This window comes from Zalophus californianus, chromosome 6, assembly GCF_009762305.2.
Source record: "Zalophus californianus isolate mZalCal1 chromosome 6, mZalCal1.pri.v2, whole genome shotgun sequence".
NCBI classification, from domain to species: Eukaryota; Metazoa; Chordata; class Mammalia; order Carnivora; family Otariidae; genus Zalophus; species Zalophus californianus.
In genome coordinates, this window is record NC_045600.1 from 39,293,160 (window position 1) to 39,314,915 (window position 21,756).

General features: G+C 37.8%; 1 protein-coding gene across 13 annotated transcripts in view; it reads left to right on the forward strand.

Moving 5' to 3' along the window:
- Positions 1–21,756, forward strand: part of C6H14orf39 (chromosome 6 C14orf39 homolog) — a 57,218-nt gene that overhangs the window by 12,679 nt on the left and 22,783 nt on the right. For 10 of the 13 annotated variants that reach the window (XM_027572612.1, XM_027572613.1, XM_027572619.1 and 7 more), the window contains 6 exons: positions 6,933–7,120; positions 7,216–7,258; positions 9,726–9,846; positions 10,774–10,871; positions 12,731–12,861; positions 13,539–13,615. In XM_027572612.1, coding sequence (XP_027428413.1) covers positions 6,933–7,120; positions 7,216–7,258; positions 9,726–9,846; positions 10,774–10,871; positions 12,731–12,861; positions 13,539–13,615 — 658 coding nt within the window. The remainder of the gene's footprint in view (positions 1–6,932; positions 7,121–7,215; positions 7,259–9,725; positions 9,847–10,773; positions 10,872–12,730; positions 12,862–13,538; positions 13,616–21,756) is intronic. The other 3 variants (XM_027572608.1, XM_027572611.1, XM_027572609.1) reach the window with 2 other exon arrangements.

Sequence of the window (21,756 nt, forward strand, 5' to 3'; positions counted from 1 at the left end):
AATTCCTTCCTCTTTATCTTTTGTCTATCTGCTATAGGTTTTTTTCTCTGTGGTTACCAGGAGGTTAACATAAAACATTTACAAATATAACACTATTTTAAGCTGATACAACTTATCTTCAATTGCATATAAAAACTGTACACTTTTACATCTCCCTCCTCAGATTTTATGCTATTTATGTCATACTTTATATCTTTTTTTTTTAAGGGTGGGAGTTATATATGTGTTTGCTTTATTTATTTATTTTAAAGTTCCCTTTATTTATTTAATACATTTTTTTAAAGTAATCTCTACCCCCAACATGGGGCTCAAACTCATGATCCCAAGATCCCAAGATCCAGAATCAGACACTTCACTAACTGAGCCAGCCAGGTGCCCCACTTTACATCTTTTATACTGTGTATCCATTAACAAGTTAATGTAGCTGTATCTATTTTTTAATGTTACTTTTTTTTTTAAAGATTTTATTCATTCATTTGGCAGCGAGATAGCACAAGCAGGCAGAGCGGCAGGCAGAGGGAAAGGGAGAAGTAGGCTCTCCTCAGAGCAGGGAGCCTGATGTGTGGGGTTCGATCTGAGAACCCTGGGAGCATGACCTGAGCTGAAGGCAGATGCTTAACTGACTGAGCCAACCAGGTGCCCCTAGGATGTTTGTTTGGTTCTTTTTTTATGGTTTTTATTTCTTTATTAAACTTCTCATTTTGTTTATGCATTGTTTTCTTGATTTCATTTAGTTGTCTGTGTTCTCTTGCAATTTATTGAGTTTCTTGAAAATGATTATTTCAGTTCTTTGGAAGGCAAATAGTAGATCTCTATTCCTTTGGGGTTAGTTACTAAAGTTTTATTACTTTCCTTTGCTGGTTTCATATTTGCCTGGTTCTTTGTGATCTGTGTAGCCTTGCATTAGTGTCTTTGCTCTTGAATGAACAGACATCTCTTTTAGTCTTTACAGATTGGTTTTGGCAGGTAAAGACCTTCTCCTGTTGGTTTCTTAGACTGATGGGATTACCTCTAGAATTGCAGTCATGCTGGGTTAGGGTTGGTTTTGAGGCTGTCACTTTGTCTACATTGGGATCTGTGGTTGGTGTGCTTGTTATGAGGGGCTCAGGCAGGTATGATCCTTCTGGTTCCTGGGTGCTTGAGAATGCTTCCTGTACTTCATTCAGTTAGGTAACGCTGGGACAAAGGTCTGCTTCAGGTTCATTCCACAGTTGGTCCTCAGTCAGCAGGCCTATTACCAAGTGTGTTGATGGGTGTGGCTCCCACTTAGGAACTTGGTAGAGCTCCTGCCTAGTCACAGGATGGATCTGTGGGTGGTCAGGACTGGCCCTAGACTGTGGCCAGGAGGGGCTGGAACTGAGCCTCTGAGATGTTTCAGGTTCCACAATCAGGTTCTACAATCTTGAGGTCTGTATTCCTGGCTCTGAAGGTACAGATAAGCATGTCTTCCACCAGTTCCCTGGGTGGGCTGGAGTATTCCCTGACTGTAGCTGGAGGGACTGGAGCCAAGTATAGGGCCCTTTTAGGATCTCTAGGGGTACATAAAGGAGTACCTATTTTTGGGTTCCAGGGCTGGCAGGTTTGCTGATGGCTTTTGGCTGTGAGAGACCTAGAACCATGTATATGGCTCTTTAGAATCTACTAGGGTGTGGATAGGAGTGTCTCCCACTGGGAACTCCCACTGAGGGCAGTACTGACAAACTATGGCTGTGAGGGGGTTGGAACCAAGGACAAGGCCCTTTCAGGATCTTCAGGGACACAGACAGGAGTATCTCCTGTTGGGTCCCTGTATGAGCAGGACTCTTTTGGTGACTGTGGCTGGGATGGGCTGGAGCCCAGTTAGAGGCCCTTTCAGAATCTGTAATCTGAATGAGTTTGGCAGTCTAACCTCCAGGGGCTCCTATACTGCAGACATAGGGACTGGAGCTGGTTCAGGGTCACTTCAGGGTCCATAGCTGGCCCAGGGTATGTGTATCTTTTATCGGACAAACAGGTGGGCATGACTCTTTCTGGGTCCTTTGGTGTATGGTGCTAGCAACAGACCCAAAGCCAAATGGGGTTGTAGCTGAGTTCTCAGGGGGTACTGAACTATTTACAGGTCTATAGCCAGGACCAGTTAGTGAGTTAGCCACCAGGATGTGAGCCTGCCTTCTCAAAATGACTCTCCTCAGTCTTGGACTACACCAGGATTTCACAGTTTTCTACCTGGATCCCAAAGCTCCCACAAATACACTTTTGTCCATGGATGGATGCTAAATTATTATTTTTGATGGGATGGTACACATGAGAGATATTTTATTCTGTCATCTTGCTGACATCATGCCAATTTTTATATTTTAATTAAAAACACACATACAAAATCTAGATTGCGATACCCTTTATATGTAAAGATGGGTCTTAAGAGGAGAAGGTAGGGACTAAAGTAATAGATTTGGACTTCACTGGCATTTGAAATCATGGAAATAGATAAGATTGCCCAGGGAAATATATAGAGCAAAAAGAAGAGAAAGCTAGAGTACACTGCCATCCAAGGAATCGGCAGAGGGTGGAATTGGTGAAAGAGACTGTTACTTTGTCATTTTTAGACCTTGCTTCAATCTAAAAAGGGTTTGAAATAATTTGTATAATACCATAGTGTTAAAAGAAAACTAAATATAAAAATCAAGGCTATAGGGATGTAAGGATAATGTAGGAAGATGAAGCCTTTGATTAGGATAGAAATTCTTATTACGTGGTCTGTTAAATATAGGTACACATTAGGCTTTGGAATTACTGGTAGTAGTCAAGTCATTGTGGAAATGTGATCAGTTTGAGATTCAGAGTATTCAAAACCAGTTCAGTTGTTCAAAAGCGGCCCTAACAGGGTCCTCCCTGAGTTTTGGGGAGGTGAGTTCCCAGAGAACAGGACTTTGCATGAGAGCAGTCTGGGCAGGAGATGCCATGGACCCCACTCTTGGGGAGTGTTCTGGCAGATGGCCTCCTTAGCCAGAGCTTGGAACAGACTCAGAGCCAGCAAAGTGAGTTCAATGGCTGAGGCGAGGTGAGGTACCCTACCTCATAACCCAATTCAGACTATTTTCCTCTGTCCTCTCTGAAAAAAAAGAAATAAAGGAAGAAAGGAGGGAGGGGAGGGAGGGGAGGAAGGGAGGAAGGAAGGAAGGAGCGAGGAGCCCAGTTCTCTTGTTTAGGATAAACAGAGGTTTTTCCTGGTAATGAGATTTGAGAGAAATTTCTCCCCTGAGTTCCCATAAAAGGGGAATTATGCAGTGTGGTAGTCAGTTATCGTCAGTGGCCTCCCCAAAATAAACACAATATATATATTACTTCTCCTTAAAACATCTTTCATTGCAAGCCATGGCTATAAAACATTATTAAAATGCTTCTATGAGGGGCTAAAACAAAGCATTTTAAATATGTACCTCTCTAATAGTGTTTGTTGTGGATGACTTCTTAGGTAGCTAAAGATATTAAAGTGAAAATAGGTCTTTCTTAAACCAACCACATAGGTTGATTGAATTGACTCAATACCAGATATGTATAAAAGAAAAGACTCCATTTGCTGGTATCATGGGTACTAAAGGAAATAGAGGTACCAGCTTCTTGTTTCTCCTAATCTTCCATTCTAGACATTCATGAAGACTAGTATTGTTGGCAACAGATGAGATAGGCTAAGCTGGTCTCTGCTAAATTCCCTCTGTGGAGTATATAAGAAGAGTGGGCATGAATATATAACATGAAAAGGGTAAATGTGGTATGCTAATTTCATCTGAAAATGATGACTCAGACTTAGTTTTCTAATAGGTATTTCCCTCTTCCCTGGACCATTTCCCCAAGAAGGGAGAGATTAATTAGCAAATGTGCATTTAGAGGAATAAGAGTTCGTTTTGGGCTCAACTGCTTTATTTTGCAAAAAGGGACAGAGTTTAGTATATTAAATTAAAACATTCAGAAGATTCAGATCTGCTGACCAGTACAATACTGTTATCCTTAGTTTTTTTCTCAGTATAAAAACATTTATGAAAACTGTTCTTGTTTTCTCATCTGTTAAGATGAGATAATCATTATAGTATCTTTAAATAAATTTCCCCATATAGTATGTCTTGATTTAGAAAATTTACAGGATTCTGAGGAACATAAGGACTATATATTTTTAGAAAATTTTCAATGAATATTATTTCTTGAAACTAAGTATTTGATAAGAATTGGGTAAAAAGAGGATCTAAAAATATATTTCCTATAATGAACCTGGATTGAACATTTTCATTGCTGCAGACTTTTTTTTTAAAGATTTTATTTATTTAGGGGCGCCTGGGTGGCTCAGTTAGTTAAGTGACTGCCTTCGGCTCAGGTCATGATCCTGGAGTCCCAGGATCGAGTCCCACATCGGGCTCCCTGCTCAGCAGGGAGTCTGCTTCTTCCTCTGACCCTCCCCCCTCTCATGTGCTCTCTCTCTTTCTCTCTCTCAAATGAATAAATAAAATCTTTAAAAAGAAAGATTTTATTTATTTATATGACAGAGACACAACGAGAGAAGGAACACAAACGGGGAGTGGGAAAGGGAGAAGCAGACTTCCTGTGGAGCAGGGAGCCCGATGTGTGGGGCTCGATCCCAGGACCCTGGGACCATGACCTGAGCTGAAGGCAGACGCTTAACGACTGAGCCACCCAGGCGCCCCAGACTTTTTTTTTTGTTTTTTTAAAGATTTTATTTATTTATTTGAGAGAGAGAGAGTGAGAGACAACACGAGAGGGAAGAGGGTCAAAGGGAGAAGCAGACTCCCCGCTGAGCAGGGAGCCCAGTGTGGGACTCGATCCTGGGACTCCAGGATCATGACCTGAGCCGAAGGCAGTCGCTTAACCAACTGAGCCACCCAGGCTCCCCAGACTTTTTTTTTTTTATTAAGGGCCAGATAGTAAATATTTTAGGCTTTGTGGGTTATACAGTCTCTGCTGATACTCAACCCTGCTGTTGTAATGCAAGAACAACTTTAGACACCATGTAAATGAATGACTGTGGTCTAATAAAACTTTATTTATGGATATTATAGCTTGAATTTCATATAATTTTAATGTTATGAGATATTATTTTGATTTTTCAATAATTTTAAAGTGCAAAAATTATTCTTAGCTCACGGGCCATACAAAAACAGGTGGCAGGTTAAATTTGGCCCATAGGTTAACAAAAATCAAATGAGAAGGAAGAGTTAATATCCTTTTGCAAGAATCAACTGTCCACTAAAGACTTGGCCCAAATAGGTGACCATCTACCTCTAGGTGAGTTGGACTGGAGGAGCTCCTCCAAACAGTGCTGAAATTTTCTTCATAAAATACAGTTATGGAGTATATAAGAATGATTGTGAACCCAGAGTTCTAACACATAAAACATGACTTCTTATCAAAATGTCAGGTTAGAGAGTTGAAAATTTAAAAAGCATAGTTATAGGGGTAGATGAACTGGGGAGAGTAGAAGCTGAAAGCCTCAGGGAGGATAAGGATCAGGAAGTCATTGGAAGAACCAGGTTCTCATTGTAGTTTTGATTTGTGTTTCCCTGATGATGAGTGATGTTGAGCATCTTTTCATGTATCTGGTGGTCATCTGTATATCTTCTTTGGAAAAATGTCTGTTCATGTGTTCTGCCCATTTTTAATCAGATTATTCATTTTTGGGTGTTGAGTTTTATAAGTTCTTTATATATTTTGGATACTAACCCTTTATCAGATATGTCATTTGCAAATAATCTTCTTCCATTCTGTAGGTTGCCTTTTAGTTTTGTCGTTTTCTTCATTGTGCAGAAGCTTTTTATCTTTTTATTTTGATGAAGTCCCAAATATCAACAACACAAACAGCAGGTGTTGGCAAGGATGTGGAGAAAGGGGAACCCTCCTGCATTGTTGGTAGAAATGTAAGCTGGTGCGGCTACTCTGGAAAACAGTATGGAGGTTCCTCAGAAAGTTAAAAATAGAACTCCCCTATGATCCAGCAATTGAACTACTAGGTATTTACTCACAGAATACAAAAATACTAATTCAAAGGGATACATGCACCCCAATGTTTATAGCAGCTTTTCTACAATAGCCAAATTATGGAAACAGCCCAAGTATCCATCAACTGATGAATGGATAAAGAAGATGTGGTACCTATATACAATGGAATATTACTCAGCCATAAAAAGGAAATCTTGCCATTTGCAATGACATGGATGGAGCTAGAGAGTATTATGCTAAGCGAAGAAAATCAGAGAAAGACAAATACCATATGACTTCACTTATGTGTGGAATTTAAGAAACAAATGAACAAAGGGGGAAAAAAGAGTGAGGGAGGCAAACCAAGAAACAGACTCTTAACTATAGAGAACAAACTGTTGGCTTCCAGAAGGGAGATAGGTAGGGGTATGGGTTAAATAGGTGATGAGGATTAAGGAGTCCACTTGTTGTGAGGAGCACTGGGTGATGAATGAAATCACTATATTGTACACCTGAAACTAGTATCACACTGTATGTTAACTAACTGGAATCTAAATAAAAACTTAAAAAAAAACCCCTAGGTTCTGCAGTATCAATTAGGATGAGAAATAAAAAGAGATCACTGAATTAGACAATTAGATCATTGGTGACCTTGGGAAGGGCAGTTTCATTTCTTTTTTTTTTTTTTGGTGTGGGGGGAAGGGCAAGTTTCTTTGGAATGGTGGGAGTAAAAGTTAAATTGAAGAGGATTAAGGAATGAATAACAGGTAGTGAAGAGAAAGGAGACAGTTGAAAAGTGTGATGGAGTAAAGGAAAATTTGAAAGGCAGAGAGTATTGAAGGAAACGGGGATAAGTTGGCATTTGACTTACCTTTTATGCTTAACTTATTAGACTTTAACAGGTGACACTTAGAAAGTTTTTAGATATGTTCTTGTTATATTGACATCATTTCTTTTGATTTTAACAGAAAAATGTACCATGGTTATATATGTCAGTATAAAGATGTTTTGAAGCAATATCAGTTAAAATACTCAGAAACATCCCTTTCACATGAATATTATGAGAAGAAAAGAGAACACGAAGAAATTCAAAATAGAGTGTTGGCATGTACTGAACAACTAAAAATGAATGAATCTATCTTCATGGAATTTCTAGGTATTAATGTTTTTGTTATATGTTGTTTAAATAATGGTATCTATTTGTAATGAAAGGAATAATGAATCAAACTAAAATATGATTTTGTTTTTCAGTGCCTGCTCCTTTTCCATCACTTGCTAAATGGACATTACATATGTATCCACAAAATATTTCTACCTAGAATTTTTATTATATAAGTATTATTTCTGTATTTTGTTATTATGATTCCCTGGTAAGAAGCAAATTGATTTGGGTTTTTTTTGTTTGTTTAATTAAAAAAACTTAGAGGTTACTTTAAAGGTCATTTGGTGATGCAGAAGAGACCGTTTCCAACCCTCTGCCTCAGAGCAGAGAGATTGCAGCCTGAAGGAAGGGAAAAATGAAGGGGGGCAAATCAGAGGGAGAGATGAACCATGAGAGACTATGGACTCTGAGAAACAAACTGAGGGTTCTAGAGGGGAGGGGGTGGGGGGGTTTGGGTTAGCCTGGTATGGGTATTAAGGAGGGCACGTACTGCATGGAGCACTGGGTGTTATACGAAAACAATGAATCGTGGATCACCACATCAAAAACTAATGATGTATTGTATGGTGACTAACATAATAAAATAAAATTTAAAAAATAAAAAAATAAAAAAAGGTCATTTGGGATTAGTTTTCATATGTGTGCATGTGATGAGAACAAGCAGTTTTAATGAGAAGAAAGTGGTATATGTGTTGACTTTAAGTGGTGTATCTTAGCAACCAAACCAATCAAAAAGTCATCTTGCTCTGTCTTACCAAAGAAAGAGTTCCACTTAAATCAGGATGGGAGGTGGTGAGGAGGTGAGTCACAATTATCTACTCATCTATAGAAATTCATTGGGTACCTACCTTGTGCCAGGCAATCCTCAAGTTACAGAGCTTTTTGCAAGAAGCTCACAGTTTAGTAGGGGAGACAGACATGTAAACAATTCTAATACAGTGGCATTGTATTAGATGATTAAGTAATTCTTAATTGGTCTAAGTCTCATCTTTTTGTCCAGGAGATCTTCCCTGATGATGAACTTAGAACTTTAATCCTCTTCCAACCTCTACAATCCATCGTATGCTTTCCTATCAGATTATAACTCCACTGTTTATACTAAGTCTTCTTTATCCCTGCATTCTACCTGGCTTCATTCTGCTTCATCCTAAATCATCCTTTTAACCCTTTTGCTGCTTGCTCTCTTCATGTTTAGGTTTTAGCTTATTCTGTTTTTAGTTGTTTATTTCCTGCCTATCTGTGTTGTAACTTCTCAGTGGGAAGAGGCAGAGGTTGGTTGATGCATGAGGTATAGCAGAAATTTAGGAAGTTTGATGTAGGAAGGGATGAAATATAAGATTATGTGAGAAACAAGAAGAGGTGATGGAGGTAGGGAAAATTGAAGATTAGGATTTAAATGTCTATATCAAAATTTTAATTGATACTTATTTTAAACAGTATAGCATCATAAACAATGTTCATCTGAAATTTTATGTTCTAGCATATATATTTTAAGGCAGAGTAGGAAATATTCTGTCTTAAGTAGACAGATTTTCTCTGGAGTTCTTGTTCACTACTACTATTAATTTTTAAGTTCTAAATGGTTTGTAGAGTAACTTAGGAAATTGTAGTAATTAATAACTATGCAGGATGTCTGTTAACAGCTGAGAAATTCTGTACTTGAAATTGGTTATATGGGTGCCTGGGTGGCTCAGTCATTAAGCGTCTGCTTTTGGCTCAGGTCATGATCCCAGGGTCCTTGGATCGAGCCTCGTGTCGGGCTCCCTGCTCAGCGGGGAGCCTGCTTCTCCCTCTCCCCCTGCTTGTGTTTCCTCTCTCACTGTCTTTCTCTCTCTGTCAAATAAATAAAATCTTAAAAAAAATCTTTGAAATTGGGTATAAATCTAGTTCAAGCAGAAAGCCCAGATGGAAGATCTAGCTGTCTTCTGAGTCCTGCAGGCTGCACCAATGAAACTTACAGAGCAAGAAAAGGGAAATTGGGTGGATTTTAATTAATTAATTAATATTTTTAAAAGATTTATTTATTTATTTATTCTTGGGGGTGAGGTTCAGAGGGAGAGAGAGAGTCCCAAGCAGACGCTCTGCTGAGCGCAGAGCCCTGCTGTGGGCTTGATCCCATGGCCCTGAGACCACAACCTGAACCAAAATCAAGATTCAGACACCTAGCTGATTGAGCCACCCAGGCACCCTGGTTGGATTTTTAAAGTCGACTTTGGCATAAATAAACAATGGAAACACAAGAAGTTAAATTTCGACCTGAATTGATTATGCATTATTAGTCATGCCAAATGACATGATGAACTTGGGTAAAAAAACAAAAGCAAAAAACTATATGAAATATTTAAGTAAAAGGAAAAATTCTAACATTTTGGATGAAAAATTTTTAAGCTCAATATATAACATAGGTAAGCAATAAATTATCTTTGTCAGTTTGCCAAATATTTATGTTAGTTTTACCTCTTTTCAGATACTGTTATTAATATTGCTTATTGTTTATATGGAACATATATAAAGTTACATAATATTAACTATTTCTGATATGGTACATATATTACAAATATAAAATTTACTTGCATAACATAGTTCCTTAACATAAAAGGGCTAATGTGAGATGTAAAACACAAGATATTCTTAAACATGCCAGCAATTATTCCAAAAGTTCATCTGAATTGAAGGAAGAAGTAGATGAAGTGGAAATAGAAATTAATTATTTAAACCAGGTATATATTTTGTAATATGTTTCTAATATATGTACTAATGTATAAGTATAATGCTATGTTAACTGACAGTCTTAGAAGAGCTATTTCTAAAGAGCCTAAATATGGAGAAAGACTTATGAAAATTTATTTACCTCAGATTACCTTTGGAGCCAATATGTGTTTTAGGTACTGAGCATATTTAGTTATGAGTTTTAGGGAATAGTTTTTCTTTGGCAGCTGAAAAAAGATGAATAAAGTACAAGATACAGCTTAATAACAGGAACTTAAAGGCTACAACAGTGTTGTCAAAAAAGAGAACAAGACAGTAAATTGTTTAAAGAATTTAATCTTGAAAATTTATGGCTATAATCTGTATAGAACTAGGCTAGAACTAGTTTAGCCTTTAGGATTGATGGTGCATGATATTTTCTTGAATACATTGTTACTGTCCTCTACTGAAATGGCTTTCATTGACTGAGAACCCATCAAAGTTATTTCCAAATTCTGAGAAAAAAATTGAACAGCTAATTTTCTGAATTTTTTGAAAGGTGTTAAAGAAGATATATTAACCATTCTTAGGCATAAGGTTCCAAATAACAATAAAATCATTTTAATAATGTAGATGCTACTTCCTTTAAAATATATGGTAACTATGTCTATATATAGGGAATTGATATCTATTTTGCTTCTGACCTTTTTAAAAAAGAAGATGGAAGTTCATTGAATCTAGGTTTGCTAATGGAGTTGTAAGGAAAAGTTAAAGGAGTATGATTTATTGTTAATTTTGACCCTGTTTTAGCAACTTTCACTAAAAGATAGCTGATGCCACAAAAACATAAATCCTGTAATTATGTAGAAAAAATCATATTCATTAGTTAAGATGAAGCATATGTTCTTTAATGCTTCACAGATAATTATTTTGTTTTGCTTTGTCATTTTTCTTTTTAGCATATTGCAAGACTCCATGAAACTAAGAATCTTGCAGAAACTCTGGAAGAAAAAAATAAAAATATAGAAAAGATAAAGGATTTGAAAGAAAGGTATAGGTAAACTATTTTTTATAAAGATTTTATTTAGAGAGAGAGCACGCACGAGTGGGGGGGGAGGGACACAGGGAGAAGGAGAGAATCTCAAGCAGACTACACACTGAGCATGGAGCTGAACCCATCACTTGATCTCGTGATCCTGAGATCATGACCTGAGCCAAGATCAAGAGTTAGATGGTCAACTGACCAAGCCACCCAGGCACCCCTAGGTGAACTTTAAAATGGGATTTTATGTGAATAGTTATTCTGCATCTAAGCATTTGGTTCTATATTCTATATTCTTTTTTTAAAAATATTTTATTTATTTATTTGATAGAGAGATAGCAAGAGCAGGAACACAAGCAGGGGGAGTGGGAGAGGGAGAAGCAAGCTTCCTGCGGAGCAAGGAGCCCGATGTGGGGCTTGATCCCAGGACCCTGGGATCACGACCTGAGCTGAAGGCAGACGCTTAATGACTGATCCACCCAGGCTCCCCACTATATTCTATATTCTATCCCAAGCCACCAATATTCATATATTCATATGTATATCTATATACATTTATGCAGGCTATTTTTCTACTTATTTCTTGAAAAATATTGATTTTACCCTTAAATATTATAGATTAACTTCCAAATATGCTTGTTATTTAGTAAGGCCAAGGATAACGTGTAGAGAGAAATAAGATAGCAGTAGCACATTTGCTGTTTTATAGCCCGTCATTGTACGTTTCATCCAGTTTTCAATGATGGATCACCAATAGGAGTAAAACAGAGGAACAGTTGCGGGAACAGCATTGTATTTACCTTTTTATCACCCCTGTCACCAGCTTGACCAGTTCTTATGTTGCCACAGAGAGTGAAGATGAGTCAAAATGCTGCTGAATCTGTGGCCTTGTCTTTCATCCTAATGGTGATAAAAGAGACATCAGTGGTGGAGGCATTAAAAAAAAAGATTGATTTTGTCTGTTCTGTAACAGAAAAATAGGTGTATCACTGTTGCTGTTTCTGATAAAATTTCTACTTTTTCTCTTTCTGCCTGTACCCTTTTAAATTCTTCTTAAATTTGTCTCATTAGGCTCCATTGCTCTTGTCCTAATTTTTCAACACATTCCTCTCCCAAGTTAATTTCTCAGATTCCATTTCCTTGGATCTATTATTTCCTTGATTCCCCCCCCCCCCCCGCCTATTTCTCACAACCATAATAATTTGTCTTTAATTCTGTGAAGAAATTGATTAGAATTTCACTTCATTGACAACTTTTTAATACTGTAAAAATCCTCTGTATTGAGAGGAACTTATGTAACTGTTAGTCATTTTTCCTCAATGTCTATTTTGATAGTTATAAATGACACCATTATTTAAATTATTTAACCATCAATAACTAAAATTATTTTTTTAATTTAGGAAAAATTCAATGAGTTTGTTTTCTTCCGGTAAAAAACTTAAAAGACATATTAAAAAAAAAGACATATTTATGATTATAATACTGCTTTAGTGATTTCTGGGTTCATACTAGCTGATTTGTTTCTGAATAATTGTTTTTAAAGTTTGAAGTACTCTGAAATCTACAGCATGCTATTTGTGGATAAAGTTTTGATTTAAATGTTTTTGACATGTTTATAAATTCTTTTAAAATGATTATGTTTTAAAAATGAGAGTGTGGTATACTGAGAAGGGTACTAGACTTACTCAGGAAAAGTGTGTTTTAGCTGTGATGTCAGTAAGTAATTTAATAATGTTGGGCAGATCTGTTAAATTTCTGGAACTCAGTTTTACTGTATGCAAAATGAGTTTAAACTATATAGTCAATAAATATCTCTTCTAGCTTTATACATTATTTTTTTGCTTACTAAATATTTAATGTAATTCACTCTTTAGACTTTTTGAAAAAGAACAACCTGCACTTACATTGAATAAAACCCCTCAAGACAGTCAATTATTTCTTCCACATGAATCTCAGAAATTAGACAGACTAATGAAGATGCATTCTTCAGAACCAAGAGTTATAGGTACAGTATCTGTTAATCATTTAAAAACTTAGTTTTCTCTGCAAACACATAGAAGAAATAGAAGCAATTTTATCATCATTTGGGGTAAGCAAGAACAGACAATACTAGAGACCAGTAGACTCAGGAAAGTACTACTTTCTGAGAGCAAGCAAGATATGCCTCTTCTATACCTATTTTTTTCTTTGAGAGAGAAATCACTCAGAAGATATTATAAGAAGTGTTCTGGTCTGGTTGCACAGCTGTCAGAGGAGGATGAATAATACATTTTTCATTTGAGAAGTGTTATCAATATGTATAATTAAAGTGGGTAGCAGACTTGTGTTAATATTTGTGACTTAGTCACTAAGATCATGTTTCATTCAATGGTTCTGCCAATTAGATTAACTACATTGTATTAGTTTAACCCTATTAGCTGTTCTTTTTCTCCCAGTCTTCTTTGGTTCCTTATTATAAAGGTGTAATTTTGTAAGCTGGTTTTCATTTTACATTCATGCTTATTGTAATAACTGTTATATAGTGAGGAATTAAGAGTTATGTAGAAATTTCATATTTCTATATTTTAATTTAAATATTCATGTAACTTAATTTTTTAAATTACAAGGTTAGGTTGAATGTTGGGCATAATATTTGATTCTATCTCTAGAATTCATTTGAAGTTGTACAATTTAATAACCTAGATAAAAAAGAAGAAAGTTCCGTGAAGCAGGCAAAGCTTGCCAATATTGACTTTAGACAGAAGGAAAACAACATGCAGGTAGGCATTTGTTTTTTAATAGTATAAATTAAATATTTGCTTGGACTAAATGCTTAAGAGTCTTTCTCTTGGGGTAGAGAGGATTTGAGAAAAGATGGCAGAGGAGTAGGGGACTCTATTCCAACTGGTCCCCGGAATTGAGCTGGATACCTACCAGACTACTCTGAGCACCCACAAATTCAGCCTGAGATGTAAGAAGATAGATCTGGATCTCTACAAACAGAAGATCGCAGGTGGTTGGTTTTGAGGTACAAAGCGGGAGCTGTGATTCTGCGGGCAGATACCAGAGGATAAACAGCAGTGGGAGGGAGCCTGGCCGTGGGGATCCTACGCCGCCGGTGAGCGATAGCCTCCCGCGTTGGGGACGGGGCACAGACTCACAGACCAGTAGTGGCAGGGAAAGGACTTAGATGGAAACCGGAGCGGCAGGGCCAGGCCTGAGAACTGGGGGCGGCTGGCGGTTCTAGAAGCACAAAAGTGCTCTGAAACGTGCCCTGACCTGGAGGCAGGACTGGGAGCACTGTGGAGGGGTGCACAACCCAGGCCGCTGCAGTTTATAGCAGCACGGACAGAAACAGAGACTGTGGCCCGGAGAGCTCACTGAAGAACAGACTGCGATCTCTCTGCTCTGAGGCAGAGGGTTGGAAATGGTCTCTTTTGCTCTCTCAGAAGAGACGTGGAAAGCCAGCAGGGAAAGCTGCCAGAGAACAAAAGCCCCAAAAAATTGGTTCCCACTGAGCCCATCCCCCACTAAAGGGGGGCAGGGCAGCTCTGCCCAAACAGGGTTGCCTGAGTAACAGCGCGGCAGGGCCCTCCCCCAGAAGACAGGCTGGGAAAACAAAAGACCAGCAACCCTAAGGTCCCTAGAAAACAGGTGCATTTTGCTTGGGTTGTGGTCAATAATTTGGACTCTATATACATTACCTCAAACACCCATCAACAGAATGACTAGGAGGAGCAACCCCCAAAATAGGAAAGACTTAGAGATTATGACTTATGCTGCAGATTTACAAATGGATGCAGATATAACCAAGATGTCGGAGATGGAATTCAGGCTAGCAATTGTGAAGACAATAGCTAGAATGGAGAAGTCAATTAATGGCAACATAGAGTCTCTAAGGGCAGAAATGAAAGCTGAATTGGCAGAACTTAAAAATGCTATCAATGAGATCCAATCTAATCTAGATAATCTAACAGCTAGGGTAAGTGAGGCAGAAGAATGAATTAGTGACCTGGAAGACAATTTAATGGATAAAAAGAAAAAAGAGGAGGCCAGGGAAAAATAACTCCAAATCCATGAAAATAGAATCAGAGAAATAAGCGACACCATGAAGCATTCCAATGTCAGAATTACTGGAATCCTGGAGGGGTTGGAGAGAGAGGACTAGAAGTTATATTTGAGCAAATCATAGCTGAGAATTTACCTAATCTGGGGAATGAAACAAACATTCGTGTCCTAGAGGCAGAGAGGACCCTTCCCAAAATCAAGGAAAACGGGCCAACACCCTGGCATGTAATAGTAAAACTTGCAAATCTTAGAACCAAGGAAACCATCTTAAGGGCAGTTATGGGGAAGAGATTCCTTATGTACAGAGGGAGGAACATCAGAATAACGTCAGACCTATCCACAGAGACTTGGCAAGCCAGAAAGGCCTGGCAAGACATATTCAGGGTACTAAACGAGAAGAACATGTAGCCAAGAATACTTTATCTGGCAAGACTATCATTTAGAATGGATGGAGAGATGCAGAGCTTCCAGGACTGGCAGAAACTGAAAGAATATGTGACCACTAAGCTGGCCCTGTAAGAAATATTAAGGGGGGGTTCTATAAAAGGAGAAAGACCCCAAAAGTGATATACAACAGAAATTTACAGGGACAATCTATAAAAACAAGGTCTTCACAGGCAACATGATGACAATTCATATCTTTCAATAATCACTTTCAATGTGAATGGTCTAAATGCTCCCATAAAATGGCACAGGGTTGCAGATTGGATAAAAAGAGGACCCATCCGTATGCTGTCCATAAGAGACTCATTTTGAACCTAAAGATACATCCAGACTGAAAGTGAAGGGATGGAGCTCCATCTTCCATGACAGCGGACCTCAAAAGAAAGCTGGGATAGCAATTCTTATATCAGACATATTAGATTTTAAACTAAAAACAGTAGTTAGAGACACAGAAGGACACTCTATCATTCTTAAAGGGTCTATCAACAAGAAGATCTAACAATTGTAAATCTCTATGCCTCCAACATGGGAGCAGCCATCTACATAAGCCAACTGTTAACCAAAATAAAGAGTCATATTGATAACAATACGTTAATTGTAAGAGACCTCAATACTCCACTCTCAGCAATAGACATATCATCTAAGCAGAAAATCAACAAAGAAACAAGAGCTTTGAATGACACACTGGACCAGATGGACCTCATAGATACATACAGAACATTCCACTCTAAAACAACAGAATACTCATTCTTCTCGAGTACACATGGAACTTTCTCCAGAATAGACCACATACTGGGTGACAAATCAGGTCTCAACCGATACCAAAAGATTGAGATTATTCCCTGCATATTCTCAGACCACAATGCTTTAAAACTGGAATTCAACCACAAGAAAAAATTTGGCAAAATTCAAACGCTTGGAAGCTAAAAACCACTCTGCTCAAGAATGTTTAGGTCAACCAGGAAATCAAAGAACTTAAACAATTCATGGAAACCAATGAGAATGAAAACACATCGGTCCAAAACCTATGGGATACTGCAAAGGCGGTCCTAAGGGGGAAACACATAGCCAACCAAGCCTCACTCAAAAAATAGAAAAATCCCGAATTCACCAACTAACTCTACACCTTAAAGAACTAGAGAAAAAGCAACAAACGATGCCTAACCCACACATTAGAAGAGAAATAATTAAGATTAGAGCAGAGATCAATGAATTAGAAACCAGAAACACAGTAGATCAGATCAACGAAACTAGAAGCTGGTTCTTTGAAAGAATTAATAAGATTGATAAACCACTGGCCAGACTTATCCAAAAGAAAAGAGAAAGGACCCAAATTAATAAAATTATGAATGGAAGGGGAGAGATCATGACTAACACCAAGGAAATAGAAACAATTATTAGAAATTATTATCAACAACTATATGCCAATAAACTGAGCAATCTGGATAAAATGGATGCCTTCCTGGAAAACTGTAAGCTGCCAAGACTGAAACAGGAAGAAACTGACAACCTGAATAGGCCACTAACCAGTAACGAGATTGAAGCAGTGATCAAAAACCTCCCAAAAAACAAGAGTCCAGGGCCTGATGGATTCCCTGGGGAATTCTACCAAACATTCAAAGAAGAAATAATACCTATTCTCCTGAAGCTGTTTCAAAAAATAGAAACACAAGGAAAGCTTCCAGACTCATTCTATGAGGCCAGCATTACCTTAATCCCCAAATCAGGCAAAGACCCCATCAAAAAGGAGAATTTCAGATCGATATCCCTGATGAATATGGATCCCAAAATCCTCAACAAAATCCTAGCTAATAGGATCCAACAATACATTAAAAGGATCATCCACCACGACCAAGTGGGATTTATCCCCGGGATGCAAGGGTGGTTCAACATTCACAAATCAATCAATGTATAGAACACATTAATAAGAGAAGAGAGAAGAACCATATGGTCCTCTCAATTGATGCAGAAAAAGCATTTGACAAAATACAGCATCCTTTCCTGATTAAAACTCTTCAGAGTATAGGGATAGAGGGAACATCCCTCAAGTTCATAAAATCCATCTGTGTAAAACCCACAGTGAATATCAACCTCAATGGGGAAAAGCTGAGAGCCTTTCCCTTAAGATCAGGAACACGTCAAGGATGCCCACTCTCACCACTATTGTTCAACATAGTACTAGAAGTCCTAGCAACAGCAATCAGACAACAAAAAGAAATAAAAGGTATTCAAATTGGCAAAGAAGAAGTCAAACTCTCTTTTCGCAGATGACATGATACTTTATGTGGAAAGCCCAAAAGACTCCACCCCCAAGTTACTGGAACTCATACAGAAGTTCAGTAATGTGGCAGGATACAAAATCAATGCACAGAAATCAGTTGTTTTCTTATACACTAACAATGCAACTGTAGAAAGAGAAATTAGAGAAATGATTCCATTTATAATAACACCAAAAACCATAAGATACCTTGGAATAAACCTAACCAAAGAGGTAAAGCATCTATACTCTAGGAACTACAGAACACTCATGAAAGAAATTGAAGAAGACACAAAAAGATGGAAAAACATTCCATGCTCATGGATCGGAAGAATAAACATTGTTAAAATGTCTATGCTACCCAGAGCAATCCATACCTTCAATGCCATCCCGATCAAAATTCCAATGACATTTTTCAAAGTGCTGGAACAATCTTAAAATTTGTATGGAATCAGAAAAGACCCTGAATCGCCAAGGAAATGTTGAAAAAGAAAAAGCTGGGGGCATCATGTTGCCCGATTTCAAGCTATATTACAAAGCTGTGATCACCAAGACAGCATGGTACTGGCACAAAAACAGACATATAGACCAATGGACCAGAATAGAGAGCCCAGATATGGACACTCAACTCTGTGGTCAAATAATCTTTGACAAAGCAGGAAAAAATATGCAATGGAGAAAAGACAGTCTCTTCAATAAATGGTGCTGGGAAAATTGAACAGCCACATGCAGAAGAATGAAACTTGATCATTCTCTACCACCATACACAAAGATAAAATAGATGAAAGACCTACTGTGAGACAAGAATCCATCAAAATCCTAGAGGAGAACATAGGCAGTAACTTCTTTTACATTGGCCACAGCAACTCCTTTCAAGATACATCTCCAAAAGCTAGTGAAACAAAAGCAAAAAGAACTTTTGGGACTTCATCAAGATAAAAAGCTTCTGCACGGCAAAGGAAACAGTCAACAAAACAAAGAGGCAACCCACAGATTGGGAGAAGATATTTGCAAATGACACTACAGATAAAGGGCTGGTATCCAAGATCTATAAAGAACTTCTCAAACTCAGCACCCAAAAAACAAATAATCAAGTCAAAAAATGGGCAGGAGACATGAAAAGACACTTCTCTGAAGAAGACATACAAATGGCTAACAGAACATGAAAAAATGTTCATCATCATTAGCCATCAGGGAAATTCAAATCAAAACCACATTGAGATACCACCTTACACCAGTTAGAATGGCAAAAATGGACAAGGAAACAAACAACAAATGTTGGAGAGGTTGTGCAGAAAGGGGAACCCTCTTACACTGTTGGTGGGAATGCAAGTTGGTACAGCCACTTTGGAAAACAGTGTGGAGGTGCCTCAAAAAATTAAAAATAGAGCTATCCTATGACCCAGCAATTGCACTCCTGGGTATTTACCCCAAAGACACAGATGTAGTGAAAAGAAGGGCCATATGCACCCCAATGTTCATAGCAGCAATGTCCACAATAGCCAAACTGTGGAAAGAGCCGAGATGCCCTTCAACAGATGAATGGATAAGGAAGATGTGGTCCATATATACACTGGAATATTACTCAATCATCAGAAAGGATGAATACCCAACTTTTACATCAACATGGATGGGACTGGAGGAGATTATGCTAAGTGCAGTAAGTCAAGCAGAGAAAGTCAATTATCATCTGGTTTCACTTATTTGTGGAACATAAGGAATAGCATGGAGGGCATTAAGGGAAAAATGAAGGGGGGGAATCGGAGGGAGAGATGAACCATGAGAGACTCTGGACTCTGAGAAACAAACAGGGTTTTAGAGGGGGGAGGGGGGGAAAGATTAGCCCGGTGATGGGTATTAAGGAGGGCACGTACTGCATGGAGCACTGGGTGTTATATGAAAACAATGGATCATGGATCACCACATCAAAAACTAATGATGTATGGTGGCTAACGTAATAAAATAAAATAAAAAATAAAATAAAAAAAATTTTAAAAAGATTCTCTCCCTCTCCCTCTGCCCTTCCCCAATGCTTGCATGCACCACACTCACTCTCTCTTAAAAAAAAAAAAATACCAAGCCCTGTATCCAGGAGACCAAAAACATATTTCTGAAGGAGGAAAATAGGATTGGATTGAAGAGGGAAATTGTGGCCCATGACTTGCATAGAATACTCTTGCAGAAGGTATAGGTGTGAGGATAATGAATAGGGTAATTGGTTGGGTTACTTCAGTGGAAGTTAGTTAGTTAATATCAGTTCATCTCATATCCCCTCTGCCTTTGGGCAGTCATCAGCAATGGGATGACTGTCTCCAGGTGGAAGTAGTAAGTATGGGAGCTTGGGTTAGAGAGATAGATGGTACTCCAGGGGGTTCATGATGCTCATGAAAAACAAGGAACATACCCCCCAGAAAGCTAGCTTCTGGTGTGGCACATCTCCATCTTCCCCCATTCTTCCTGAAAATAGTCCATAGGGAAATTCTCAATGAAAAATATGATTGTCTTTCATTAATTCATAATTAATACATACTGACAGAGGTGTAGTGGTAACCAAAGTAATTAGTGAAACTTACTAATTCTAAATATGTATTAATTACAAAAATTTTAAAATCTAGTACTAAAATTTCAGATGAGATCAATATGGGTTGAAGGTGGGAAGATAAATGAGGGAAACAAAAGTTTACCCAAGTTCTTTTTTTTGTTTGGGGATGGAGGTAGAGGAATAAATGAATACTGATTTACTTATATATTGTTGGAAAAATGTGAATTCATGTGTGTATATTAAACATGTGAGGGTAACCAACATAAAATGCAGTGTGTAAGTTTTAAAATAGTAGAATAAAGATGAAACAAAGAAAACTTAATCAGTCCTACAGAAGGCAGGAATAGAAGGGTGGATAAAATAGCTAGAACACATTATAAATAGAAAATAAATAAAATGCCATAAATAGTTCCAAACATATCTGTAATCAAATATGTGACAGAGGTGCTTCTGTGTAATGTATATACAAATATAGCCGTATACTATTTTTCCCTCTTCCAAATTTTAAAATTCCAGTTAACATACAGTGTAATATTAGTTTCTTTCAGGTGTAGGATTTAGTGATTCATCACTTACATACAACACCCAGTGCTCATCACAATAAGTGCCCTCCTTAATACCTATCACCCATTTAACCCATTCCCCCCTGCCCACCTTCCCTCCAGCAACCCTCAGTTTGTCCTCTATAGTTTATAAAGAGTCTGTTTTATCATTTGCCTCTCTTTTTCCCCCCAATATTCATCTGTTTTGTTTCTTAAATTCCACATATGAGTGAAATCATATGGTATTTGTCTTTCTCTATTTCACTTAGCATAATAATCTCTAGCTCCATCCACATCATTGCAAATAGCAAGATTTCATTCTTTTTTACAGCTGAGTAATACTCTATGTGTGTGTGTATGTGTATGTGTGTATGAATATCTATCTCCTTTATCCATTCATTAGTCGATGGACATTTGGGCTCTTTCCATTTGGCTATTGTTGATAATGCTGCTGTAAACAGAGAGGTGCATATATCCCTTCGAATTAGTATTTTTTTTTAAAGATTTTATTTATTTATTTGACAGAGAGAGAGAGAGCACAAGCAGGGAGAGTGGCAGGCAGAGGCAGAGGGAGAAGCAGGCTCCCCGCAGAGCAGTGGGAGCCCCATGTGGGACTCGATCCCAGGACCCTGGAATCATGACCAGAGCCAAGGGCAGTCACTTAACCAACTGAGCCACCCAGGCGCCCTCGAATTCATACTTTTGTATTCTTTGAGTAATACCTAGTAGTGCAATTATTGGATTGTAGGGTAGTTCTATTTTTAACTTTTTGAGGAACCTCATACTGTTTTCCAGAGTAGTCTAGCCATATACTTTTAAAACGAAGAGCTGAAACAATTTGACAAATGAAGGGTGAAGGTAGAAGGAAATGGGAAATATATACAAATGCAAACAAAAAGCAGATGTAACAATGCCATATAAAATAGAGTTTAAGACAAAAAGCATTAATAGGGATAAATATATTTCATATTTTTTAAAAAAGAATAACTCACTAAGTCCTAAGAACCATGATGCACCATATATAAAGTAAAAATTGATAGAATTCCAAGAAAGGATTGAATCCACAGT